This window comes from Pelophylax lessonae, assembly GCF_965119305.1.
Source record: "Pelophylax lessonae genome assembly, chromosome: 12".
In the NCBI taxonomy this organism is placed as follows: domain Eukaryota; kingdom Metazoa; phylum Chordata; class Amphibia; order Anura; family Ranidae; genus Pelophylax; species Pelophylax lessonae.
In genome coordinates, this window is record NC_138779.1 from 126,951,184 (window position 1) to 126,964,772 (window position 13,589).

The 13,589-nt window shown below is 40.2% G+C and overlaps 1 protein-coding gene across 1 annotated transcript in view; it reads left to right on the forward strand.

The window, feature by feature from the left end:
* The window catches only part of MCAM (melanoma cell adhesion molecule), a 148,289-nt gene that overhangs the window by 71,983 nt on the left and 62,717 nt on the right, over positions 1–13,589 (forward strand). Inside the window, exon 5 of the mRNA XM_082274546.1 lies at positions 8,208–8,295. Coding sequence (XP_082130672.1) covers positions 8,208–8,295 — 88 coding nt within the window. The remainder of the gene's footprint in view (positions 1–8,207; positions 8,296–13,589) is intronic.

A 13,589-nucleotide genomic window follows, 5' to 3' on the forward strand; every position in this document is an offset into this window, starting at 1 on the left:
TCCCTGCAGTTACTACCACTTGTGATAGAGAATTCCACAATCTTGTAGCCCTTACTGTAAAAAACCCTCCACGCAGCCTAAGGTTAAATCTCTTCTCCTCTAATCGCATTGAATTGCCACGTGTCCTCATGCATTCGTTGAGACTGAACAGTTTTTTTTCTATGCTGAGATCACCGTTGAGGTACTTGTATATCGCTATCATGTCCCCTCTCAGGCGTCTCCTTTCCAGGGGGAATAAATCAAGTGCTTGTAAGCGCGCTTCATAACTAAGATCCTCCAATCCCCTAATTAGTTTCGTTGCTCTCCTCTGGACTCTCTCGAGCTCCAACACATCCCTTCTGAGTACCGGCGGCCAGAACTGGACAGAATACTCCAGATGTGGTCGGACCAGTGATATATAAAGTGGTAGGATTATAGATTTATCTCTGGAATACATCCCCTCCTTATGCAAGCTAATATTCTGCCAGCTTTGGCAGCTGCAGCTTGACATTGCATGCTATTACTAAGTCTATCTTCCACTAAGACTACCAGATCTTTCTCCATTTTTGATTCCCCAGGGGTTCCCCCCCAAAGTGTATTGGGCATTTATGTTATTAGTCCCCAAGTGCAATACCTTACACTTCTCCACATTAAACCTCATTTTCCATGTCGTTGCCCACTCTGTTATTTTGTTCAGGTCATTCTGTAAGATTTCTGCCTCACTATGTGAAGTTAAGTACCTGCCTGACTTAAGCTTGAGTAGTTTTGAAGGGACCTACCACTAGCAAACTGTTGTAAAAGGTTTATGGAGATCCCCAGTAAGTGTCATCTGTAAGCAGGAGAGGTTTCTTCATAAGCAAACTTCTAGCTTGCATGTGATCACCGCATAGTCTGAGAGCTATGGATGTCAGTTCAGTTTCTCAACTAGCAGCATGCAAGGTGTGCACTTGTAGTTCACAGCTGCAATTTAAGTTAAAAGAGAAGTATGTCTAAAGCTTTTTTTGACCATACTTCTCTTGTGGGTCACAGGAATACACTTAGTTTCATTATCCTGTGACCCAGAACTAGCTGATAGCTAGTTGTTTCCTGCATTAACTGGCAGGGCAGAGCCGAGGCAGACTCTGGAAGGATCTGGACAATATTGTCGGGATCCACCCATCTGCCTGACCAATAGCGGGCTCCATATTTAATTGTGCAGCTGAGAGGCAAGGCCAGCCACGCCCACCTGGCAGAGCTGGAGGAGCAGAGAAGAGAGCAGTAACTGACAGTCACTGCTCTCTGCTTGGAGCAAACCAAGAACAGAGCTGTCAGCGGTCATGTGATCGATCAATTCTTGATCTTAGAGCCAGTGTAGGACAGCTGCATCTAAACAGTGATGCTGCACCATGGAAGTAGGTATGAAGGATTGTTTTTTCACATGCCACATTTCTGCTTTAATGTCCTCTCAGCATGAGGATCTGCGCCTGAGAACATTAATCTAAAGACTGCAGTACATGAATAAATAAAATGGATAGCATGAGAAAGGGAAAACCAGAAAAAAGAAGTTGTAGGAGAGAAATCTTGTAGTAATTCTTCAGATGGGAATTATATTATTATTGGAATGATGGTGTAGTGGTGTCAGGAAAGATTTCACCTGCTGGTGGCACTGTAGCTCCCAGATCTATAGGCTGCAGTTCCGGTATCCACCAGCGGGTGTCCCTCAGAAGCCAGAAGCTGACATCATCTTATGCAATCAGTCATCACCTGATGCTGGTTGCAGGAAGTGTATTTAGGCCCGGTGCATGCACCTCCTTGGTGTTGTCACCATGACCTGCGTTCCAGTGTTCCTGTATCCTGCATCCCGTTTCCTGTTCCTGGACCCTGATCCCGACCCTGCAGCCTGATACCTTCCGACCTGCTCTCTCCGTCTCCTGTTACCATCTCCCTGTCCTGTTTTGCTCTCAGCACCTTCTGCTTGAGCTCCTGTGTATGACCCTGGCTCTGTTACAATTATGCCTTGCATTCCCCATTTGTTGTATACATTTGGTTTAGGCAGTTATTCATTTTGTGTTTCTATTTGTTTGGTTATCTGGTTTGTTTTACTCAGTTTGGTATTTTGGAGGTACATTTACATTTATGTTGTTCATTTATCTTTTAAATTATTCTTTTACACTGTATTTGTGCCTGATATTCTCTGTGGTAGTCCACACATTTCTGGTCACACCTGTTACTGACACGTGGAGAACACTGCTTGGAATGTATTCATGGATAAGGTCAGGGTCAGAATGAGTTGGAAAGTGACTTGAAGGCAAATATACTCATTTAGATTTAAAACCTAGTTGCCGACTCAGTCTAGGAGCAAGGGAGACAGTGGGATTCCAGTGTTCCAGGAGAAGCAAGAGCTAAAGGACACCTACACCTCAAAGCATTTTGTGCCTCTTCTCAATTTGAAGTCAGTCAAGATGATTTTTGCCTGAAGATCTGTTAAAGAGGATAAGAAACAACATACTTGGCTAAGACATACAAAAAGATACTTGAGTTCATGACACAATAGAGGAGACACAATGTGATGAAAGAGATGGTGACAGCTTTCCAGAGACTACTGCCTTAACTGTGGTTTCAATACCCCTATGCTTGAACGACTCTTTGCCACTGGCAGTTGAGTCCAGTGATTCTGGAAAGCGTTTTGACTCTCTTTCTTGGGTGGTGGATACACACCTGTCCTGGTGGCCCTTTAATTGGAGTACGGAACTTTCCTTAATGCCCCATACACACGTGCAGATTATCTGCAGACTTTTGTCTGCAGACTTACCTTTTCTATGTAGTGCAAGGGCCTGCCAGATTGCATACAAATTGAAAATGTTTAGGTTTGACCTCATATTATATGGTTTTGGTAAGTCTGCAGACAAAAGTCTGCAGATAATCTGCATGTGTGTATGGGGCATTAGAATTGGACTCTATCCTCCTCTTGTATTCCTGTCTGAACACACAGGGGTTGGTTTACTAAAGGGAAATAGACTGTGCACTTGGCAAAGTGCAGTTGCATTCTGCAAGTGCAGTTGCTCCAGAGCTTAGTAAATATGCAGAAGCTCTGCTGACTTCCATCATCCAATCCTGTGCAAGCGAAAATGCTGTTTTTTTTTTGTTTTTTTTTCCTTGCATGTGTGATTGGCTATTCTCTGCTAAGTGAAGCCTTACCTCATTTACTAAGCCCTGGAGCAACTGCACTTTGCAAAATGCACAATCTATTTCCCTTTAGTAAATCAACCCCACAGTATGAGCTTGGTATTCACTTCTCTGTGGACTTTGTTTCAATTTTCGTTTTTGCATTTGATTTATTTATTTTTTGCACATTTGCATTTTGCACTTTTGTGTGGCTATGAAATATGAATTTCTTTACATATTTATGTATTGAACACAATATGTTTATTGCATGTTGCACTTTATTGTGTGACATTATATACTGTATATATTTTTTATGTAAACTTGCATATACACGAGGTACACTTCTTTGAGCGTGACACTTTTCCCCCTTATAGTCTCTGAGCAGACTGTGAACCAGTCTGCGACAGGCCTCAATGGACATCCTGTCCCTCTGGTAGATAGGGCGCTTTTCTGGCGCACCATAAAGCGTTTTTAAAGCAGCACAACACCCGCCAGGCGTTGTCAAAATCCTCCTTGGAAAAAGTTCCACCAATGTGTGATGGCAGTCTGTTGTACAAAGTCTTTGGGTTCTGGTTCCAAGGCCCTCAACAGGCCCTGAGTGCAGGAGCACTCCCTTTACTCTGATGCAGTAGATGAGAGAGATAGATAAGTCTTTAAGCAGAATACGTGATTGGTTCTCAAGTTAAGGCCACTTTCACACTAGCGGACTGTTCAGACCCGCCTGTTAGTTTTTCAGGCAGATCGGAACGGATGCCCCATGCATCTCTATGGGGCATCGGATGTCAGTGGAGACATGTCCGCTGACATCCGGTCCGTTAAATCTGGACGGATGGAAACCGATGGACCCTAAGTTTGAAAGGGGCCTCAGAGTGTAGTTAGAAGAGCAGGCTTTGCCATTATTGAGAGTTGTGTTATTGATGAGTAAACATCCTGGCCTGGTCATAATTGGCTTTGAGTATGTATTATTGTTTTAGATTAAATGAAATAGCTTCTTGATTGACAGAGAATGATGTGACTGGTTCTTTGTGCTCTGTTTTGTTTTATGTAATATGGTAAAACTTTCTAAATGCAATAAAGAAATATAAATAAGAAATTAATTAAGTAGTTGTACCAATTTTATCTAGTGAATATATGGAGAGAGAAGAACCCCTTTATAAAGGATTTTTTATTTAGCTGTACATAAGTAGTACCCTACAATAAATCATTTTTTCACCCATACTCTTAATCCCTTTGGTAACCAGTGCACAAATACTATCTTTGCCGCGGTCAGATCATAACCTGGTTATGATTTGTCTTTCAGGTTTGTACTTAAAGCTAGCTCCATTTAGTTGCAGACCACAAGTCCCTTTTGGGAAATGAAACATTCTGTATCCATATCTCCATCTACATCACAGAATATTTTTGTACAAATAAAGCAGAGTTTATATCCTCTCTTATTAACTGCTCTGCACAGTAGCCTACGTGCATATACTGTATATTACAACTATTGTCTAGATTTAAAAAGAAATAATAATAAAGATTTAATAGTGAGTAAATCTTAAGAATATCAGACGACTCAGGCAGAATGCACTTTGAGAGCAAACTTAGAATTTTTTTCACCCAAGGGGATAGGCCTGGCTGGAACTTTGTTGGCTTGTAACAGGAATCCCAATACTACCTTGACAGCTTTACCCAAAATTAGGCTGTTTTGGGGTGTAGTTTTTCTAAATCCTCAATCTCAAGAAATTTTTATATTTTTATACTAATATTTACCAGTGCTCTCCATTATAGAAAGAGGAGTTTCCCCAGGGCTTACATTATATGACTATCTAAAAAGAATGTATAGATTTATAAGATGAGGATTTGCACAAACTAAGATCCTTATATTTATAAAAAAAAAAAGTTGAAAAGCAAGAAAGTGCCAGGTACAGACTGTTTTTCTAATGTCTATTACAAAAATATGCAAATTTTCTGGTTCCCGATCTAGAGGGCAATCGGTTGAATCAGATTGATTATATTGTATATATAAATGCGGTTGGTACCTAAGCCAGCTAAAGACAGATGTGGCTAACTTTGGACACATATCTCTTTTTAATTGTGATATTAAAGTATGAATAGTATTTTACTCGTGTGCTTGAACTCCTTTCTAGTGGAATATATCCACCCTGTCTAGGTTGGCTTTGTAAGTAATAGACAGGTACCAGATCAGACAAGGAGGCGATTGATCTTGTTTCTGTCATTTACACCAAGTGGAATGCTCTGTCAATTGACCCACATAAGGCTTTTGATATTCCTTCCTGGGATTACATTTTAGCCCTTCCAAAATCCTATGGCTTTGGCAAATAAAATATTTTTTGTGGGTTATTTATGATGCCCCAGGGCCTCAGATTTCCATGAAGGGATTTTTCTTGTCATTTTTAGATATACAGTATGTAGAGGAGCTAGGCAGGGGTGTCCACTGTCCTCCTATTATTTGAATTAGCTATAGAGCCTTTGGAAATACTTTACATAAAGGTCCTTGTATATAGGTAGTGCAGCATGGTCCTGTTGAACATAAGTGTGTATTTCTTGCAGATGACATATTACTGTTTATAATGTCACCTATCACCACACTCCCTAACTTGATCATCCTGTCTCTGTATTCTCTGGGCTACAAGTAAATAAGTCCAAATCTCAAGTGCTAAAACTTTCTTAAGCTACAGAGACTGTGGACAATCCTAAAACCAATTATGATTTTCAATAGGCAAAAACCTACCTTTCCTTATCTGGGCATTAACCTGATGCCTAATGTGCAATCCTTCTATTCATTAAATTATCTGACGATCATTAAACTATTAACACAAGACTGTTTGAGGTGATCAGTTTTGATGCCCTGTTTTGCAGAATTTATGCCATAAAGATTAATCTCCTTCCATGGATTTTGTCCTTTTTATCTTCAATTGTTTTTTATTAACTTTTAAGAAACATACAGTAACAAACATGACACTGTAATAAGTACACAATTAACAATATAACAGGTGGGGATTACAATAATGAGGCATGCAATGAAAAGTCCATCCAAGAGAGGGAGATCGTATCTACCTCAGATTGTTCATAGGATCCCTCACTGGTCTCTCACAATAGCCAGGTGGACTTGCTGTGCTGGAGTTAGGAAAGATCAATCTGGTCTCTTAGAGAATTGGAGTAAGCAGGTAATTGAACTTCGTCTCTTGTGTAATATGTGTACTATGTCTTAATGATACCCATGGTACCGATATAACTAATAGAAAGGAGGAACAATAGGTTTGGGTGATTGGGATACAGCACCAGAGGAAATTGAGTGTATCGTCCAGGGATGGAAGATCTGCGGTAAGTAGATTGAGCCTTATTGAGTAGTGCTATAGTGGAGGTAAAGCTTATTTCAGTCAATCCAGTTGGGAGTTATATTTGTATGAGCCAGGTCGACACGTGTGTTTATTGGCAATCATGGATTATAGGTGGAGTGGGAGGTATGTGAGATCCACAGGGACCATGCGGATAGAAAGTTCTAGAGATTGTCATTTTGTTGAGCGTATAGACATTCTAGGGAGCATATATGGTTCAAGTCTGATATAACGTCAGAAACATTAGGGGTAGATATCGAATTCCGATTTTGTCCTTTTTAATGGTGCTCACTAGCACTTTGAGACAGATTCAATACTAGCTAGAGTTTGGAGTCCTCCTTGCTACCATAAGCTCCATTATTTGGGAACCCAAGCTTTATAGCAGCGATGAATGTGAGTTTTTTGCAGTTGTGGAACAACAAAAGTTACTACACAAAAATGTGCTTTTTTGCAAAGGCATTTGTGATTTTAGCTATTTTAGGACAAAGCATCACTTATCCCCTCAAGAGATATTTAGATTTATGCAGATACATGACATGAAATTGTCGCAGATATAGCCAAGATTTCAATCAACATCACATTAATAGAAGGAAATTACAAGCTGATTTTTTAATGGTATTATAATCCTCATGAGGGTACTAGGGTAGGGTGCTGTGATGTTTTCAGAAAGTTATATACAGCACCATGCTTGCCTTTTCCACCACACTTGATCTGCCTGCATTGAACGGAAATGCTCTGGGTCTAAAATAAATTATGCAATGAAAATGGAAAGGTTTTATTTAAAAAAATGTATTACCATTTCGATGATGGGGGAAAACAAGGAACCAGGGAAGGCAAAATATAAGTGAGCAATAGTCAGAAAGAGGTGCAGTGCCTAAAATCTCCAGTATTGTAGGTGGCAAAAAAGGAATAATTTCGCTAGTTCCATATATTAAAATTTATACTAGGTGCTTATATACATGTCCTACATTGAAGCGGACTTTCACCAAAAATTACACCTTATTCCTCCCTCCAGCTTCTAACACATTAGCAGTTTTTTGGGGGGGGAGAGGGGGCACCCACTTCCTTAATCCTTGCCTAGGTAAGAATGACATGCATGCGTTTGCAGCCTCCTAGAACATGTCACTTGTCCCAGTAGACTGCAGGACCAGTCTCACTGCACTGTCAGGCCATGTGGATCCATAGTGGGGAGCCAGTGGTGGATATCAAAAAGTCACATCTGGCTCCAAACTGCACAAATGCGGCACCAGAAAGCCGAAGCCCAGTAAAGAATCAGTTGCAGGGCAAGACAGTGCTGGACTCCATGGACTAGTGAGTATCTGTATTTTTTTTAAAAGTAAGTAGCGGCTGCTATCTGCTAGCTTTTTTTTTTTTTTTTTTTTTTTACAGCTTCACTGAAGTGCCTATTTAGATTTGAAAAAACATAATTTGCAGTGATGCACTTATTTTGCATGAAAATAATAAATTGGAGATAGAAAACCCTTTTTTTTATCAGATAGATATTTCATAGAACAAAACATTACAAATGGTGAAAACAGGCAGTACTCTTTAGCCTTGTAGGTGAGTATAATAGCTTCACTAGTTCCCTATATGAAACTATACAATTGTGTGCCTATGTATACACGTCATACATTGTAAAGTATAAAAAAAAACATAATTTGCAGCTATAAATCAAAGTGACATTTTGTAAATGTGGATACATAAAAAGTATACCGTTCCTCTAACACAGTTCTTTTGTTGCAGATCGGTACATGTGAAAGTAAGAATGGTTTCCCAACTCCAGCTATCAAATGGTATAAGAATGACAAACCTCTAAGAGATGGAGAAGACGGTATGAACTACAATAATGATGCAGTCATGTGTGCAGTTTTAAAACATAACTCTGGGCAAACAGTGAAATAGAAATATAAAATGCATACTGTATATGGGAACTGTTTTATTTCCCAAAGGATTTGGAAAGTATTCCTGTCCATTCACTCTTGATATTTATACAGCCCTACCAGACAATATAGCCAGCCTGGGGAGCTGACATTTCGCTGCTAAGTAATATATTGTGGCCTTGTCCATGGCCACAGCCCGTGATTGGACAGTAAAGGAGAGACAGCAGACTGGTGAGCTCATTTCTTTGTCACTGTGCTCTCTCTCCTCCTATCAATATGTCCCTTGTTAGCAAATGAGCATGACTGATTGGTTCCTTGTGCTGCTTATCTCTCTCCAAGGCTTATCTCTGCTTTACAGGGGATTGTAATAGACTGATACCAAGTTGGACTCAATGCTACTGCTTGAACTGGTTGCATATCTGCATTAATATTTTTAAATTTAAAAGAGAAGTTCTGGATTTAGAAAAAAAAATCATACTCACCTAGGTGGATGTAGCATCAATCTGCCCCCTGCTGGCTCTGCACTGAAAACTAAGCGACTCCCTTACAGACAGCCTTTATCTGCACACTGTGTATCCGCTGCTATGCAGCAGTTATGACCTGTGCAGCATAGAATCCAGCTACACAGTGTGAGAATAAAGGGAGTCTGTAAGAGAACCCGATTTGAGCTGTGTATCGTGAAACAAGGAGGAGGTAGGGGGAGAGGAACTGTGCTGTGCGAAGTCTCTGGAGAGCAGAGAGCCCAGAACTGAGACGGAAATGGGGGTGAATACCGACAAGATTGTCAGCATGAGAATCCAGAGAAGACTATAGTCCTCCCACTGGTAATTACCTGTATTTTAACAGGAAGGGTGCACTGCTCAGAGGACTGGAAATATTTGTATGTACTATCTGCTCACAAGCAATAGGATAAAGCTAAAAAAGTAAACCCACACTTCTCTTCTATTGCCAGTGGCAATTGTTTTAGTTAGGCTTAAGCTACACGGGTGTTTTTCTAGTTAAATCACGTTACTATATCTGCTAATGAATAGGTGGAAAGAGTAGACAGTAAATTGAACCGTGTTGTGCTAGTGAATCATCTAAAACCCAATCTCAGACTTTTGCTTAAAGCTCAATAAAAGCCTGTGTATAAAAGTCTAATCAAGTGCCAAATTCTGTGATGTACAATCCTCATAAAGAGACCTTCCCTGACTGAGCCAAATCTTCTTTTATTTGTGTCTCACATGCCTCCCCTTCCAGATACTGTCGCTCATAGTGGGAGGGTTTCTGCAACAGTGGCAGTTCCACCAATCCAGAAAGCAATGGGCAGGACTAGGTGTGGCCAGGTGATGATTGACAAGCTTGTGATTTAGCTGATACCGGTAGTCATGTCCTGGCAACATTTTTTTCATCCCACTGTAGGGCAGCCAGCCCCAGTCTAGTGGTTGAATTCCCTAGCTAGTTTTTGTCCCATTTCAGGATTTAAAAAAAAAATTGTTTAAGAGAAAAAAATGGAAGTCATTTTAAAATTTTTCTGTTCATTTATCATTTTTTTTAACCACGTCCCGCAAATCGACGTAACTATACATAGGTTTGAAGAAGTGGTTGTACCAGGGTGATGCCTGCAGCTAGAGGCATCACCCCGGTAGCATTTTTTATAACTACCGGTCGGCTTTCTAGGGATAACAACGGATGTGGCTCAGCAGCCACTTGGCTATTATCACAAGGAGTGGGAGGGGACGTCCCCCCCTTCCACTGCTCCCCTCCAGGTCTCCCATCCCACCGGCTGCCTGGAGTCCCGAACGAAGCCAGATTTGGCTTTGATTAGGCCTCCGGTGTAGTAACCTGGAAATGACTACACGTTGTCATTTCCGGTTTACTAGGCTGGCAATGACGCAGATTAAAAAAAATTACAGTATTCAAAAACCCAGATTTGGGCATTTTGAATACTTTTGAGTGCAAAGGTGGTATTTGGGATTTTTTGGACCACAGATCCTTCCATAAAGAATACCTGTCACTGCCTATTACTGTCACAAGGGATGTTTACATTCCTTGTGAGATGAATAAAAGTGATCCGATTATTATTTTTTTTAAAGGGACAGTGAAAAAATAAATAGATAAAAACAAAATTTTTAAAGCGCCCCCGTCCCAGCATGCACCCGCAAATGTAAATGGTGTTCAAATCACACATGTGAGGTATTGCCGTGACCATCAGAGCGGGAACAATAATTCTAGTAAAAGACCTCCTCTGTTACTCAGAACTGGTTACCGTTGAAAATTTTTAAAGCGTTACCTATGGAAATTTTTAGGTATTGTAGTTTGACGCCATTCCATGAGTGTGCGCAATTTTAACCACTTGCCTACAGTGCACTTTCACCCCCTTCCTGCCAAGACCGATTTTCAGCTTTCAGCACTCTCACACTTTGACTGAGAATTACTCAGTCATGCAACACTGTACCCATACAAAAATTGTGTCCTTTTTTTCACACAAATAGAGCTTTCTTTTGATGGTATTTGATCAATACTGGGTTTTTTATTTTTTGTGCTATAAATAAAAAAAGACTGAAAATATTGTGAAAAAAAGCATTTTTCTTTGTTTCTGTCATAAAATTTTGAAAAATAGTCATTTTTCTTCACAAATTTTGGCCAAAATTTATACTGCTACTTATCTTTGGTAAAAATAACCCAAGTAAGTGTATATTATTTGGTCTTTGTGAAAGTTATAGAGTCCACAAGCTATGGTGCGAATCATTGAAAATTGATCACACTTGATCACACCTGATGTACTGAAGGCCTATCTCATTTCTTGAGACACTAAAAAGTCAGGAAAGTACAAATACCCCCCAAATGACCCCTTTTTGGAAAGTAGACATTCCAATGTATTTAATAAGGGGCATGGTGAGTTTTTTGAAGTTGTAATTTTTTCCCACAATGCTTTGCAAAATGAAGATTTTTTTTTTTTTTTTTTTTTTTTTTACAAATTGCCGTATTAACAGGTTATTTCTCTCACACAGCACATGTATACTTGCAACTACACCCCAAAACACATTCTACTACTCCTCCTAAGTATGGCGATACCACATGTGTGAGACTTTTTCACAGCCTGGCCACATACAGAGGCCTAACATCCAAGTAGCAGCGTCCGGCATTCTAGGAGCACAAATTACACATATAATTTCCTGACAACCTATCGCACTTTTGAAGGCCCTGGAGTACCAGGACAATGGAAACCCCCATAAAATGACCCCATTTTGGAAAGCAAACACCCCAACGTATAATTTTTGAGGCATAATGAGTCTTTTGAATATGTCATTTTTTTTTACAAGTTTTTGGAAAATGTGGAAAGAAAATGAAAACACATTTTTTTAAACAAAGCTGTCCATTTATGCAATATTTCTAAAACATAGCATGTACATAGCAAAAATTGCACCCCAAAATACATTCTGCTATTCCTCCTGAGTATGGCGATACCACATGTGTAACACTTTTTCACAGCCTGGCCACATACATAGGCCTAACATCCAAGTAGCGCTTTACACAAAGTTGTCCATTTATCCACTTTAAGACTGGGCCTATTTTTGACACTTGGTGTTTACAAGCTAAAATCATTTTTTTTGCTAGAAAACTACTTGGAACCCCCAAACATTATATATTTTTTTTAGCAGAGACCCTAGAGAATAAAATGGAGATCGTTGCAATATTTTTTATCACACCATATTTGCGCAGCAGTCTTCCAAATGCGATTTTTTTGAAAAAAATTCACTTTTTTTAACTAAAAAATAAGAAAACTGTGAAAGATAATGTTACGCCGAGTAATTAGATACCCAACATGTCATGCTTCAAAATTGCGCATGCTCACAGAATGGCGCCAAACATTGGTACTTAAAAATCCCCATAGGCAACATTTTAAAAATTTCTGCAGGTTAATAGCTTAGAGTTACAGAGGAGGTCTAGGGCTCAAATTATTGCTCTCGCTCTAAAGATCGCGGAGATACCTCACATGTATGGTTTGAACACCGTTTGCATATGTGGGCGGGACTTGCGTATGCGTTTGCTTCTGCACGCGAGCTAACGGGGACAGGGCGCTTTAATTTTTTTTTTTTTCCTATTTATTTTATTTATTATTTTTTTATTTTTACACAGTTTAAAAAAAAAATGTTTTGATCATTTTTATTCCTATTACAAGTAGGGATGTAACGATATCAAAATCTCACGGTACGATACAATTTCGATATTGACCTCACGGTACGATATTTATTGCGATATTGTGGAAAAGCTCATGGTATTGTTAAATAGCTCATGATAGTGTTTGTGATGATAATAGCAAAAAAATACCGACATTTATTCTGCTTTTGCCAGTCAATAGGCAATTTATTGTTGTATTTATGGATCCATGACAACATAAAACACTGATTTGTTCCGCGGGACTGTGTTTACTCCTCTTGCTTTTTGACGGACACCTGTCCTTTTAATATTGTAACCCAACCACGACGATATCGCGATACGACCACGACGATATCGAGACGACCACGACGATACGATATCGCGATATCTTCGATATCGTTACATCCCTAATTACAAGGAATGTAAACATCCCTTGTAATAGAAATAGGCATGACAGGTCCTCTTTATTGTGAGATCTGGGGTCAAAAAGACCTCACACCTCACAACTACACTAAAAAAGAAAAAAAAAAAATTGTTAAAAGAGGAAAAAAGAAAAAGAAAAAAAAAAAAGCGGCCCTTTAAACCGGTTGCTAGGCAACGTCTTTTGACGTAGCTCCGGTCCTCCAAGACCATAGAGTCGAGTGAGGGCCATCTTGCCCTCACTCGACTTCCTGTCTCTGAGGATCCGGGACCGGATAGTTTTCCCCGCTGCCGGCGGGTCCGGTAAGCTGGGAAAACGTCTGGGACGCGGCAGGAGGGGGGGGGGGGCACCTCTTCCCCTGCACCGTAAGGGTAATTCCGCGGCGAATCCGCCACTGGGACCACCCTTATCTAAAAGCCGACCGCCCGCCGTTTCAAAAAATACCGGGGTTATGGGGGCTATCTGCTGCCATAACCCCAGTATTTAGCTTTTAATGGCCAACGCATATAGTCGTTAGGCGGTCAGTAAGTGATTGCATGTATATGGCAAACAGGTGACGATGACTGATGGGGTGACAGGTGACGATGACTGATGGGGTGACAGGTGACAATGACTGATGGGGTGACAGGTGACGATGACTGATGGGTGACAGGTGACGATGACTGATGGGGTGACAGGTGA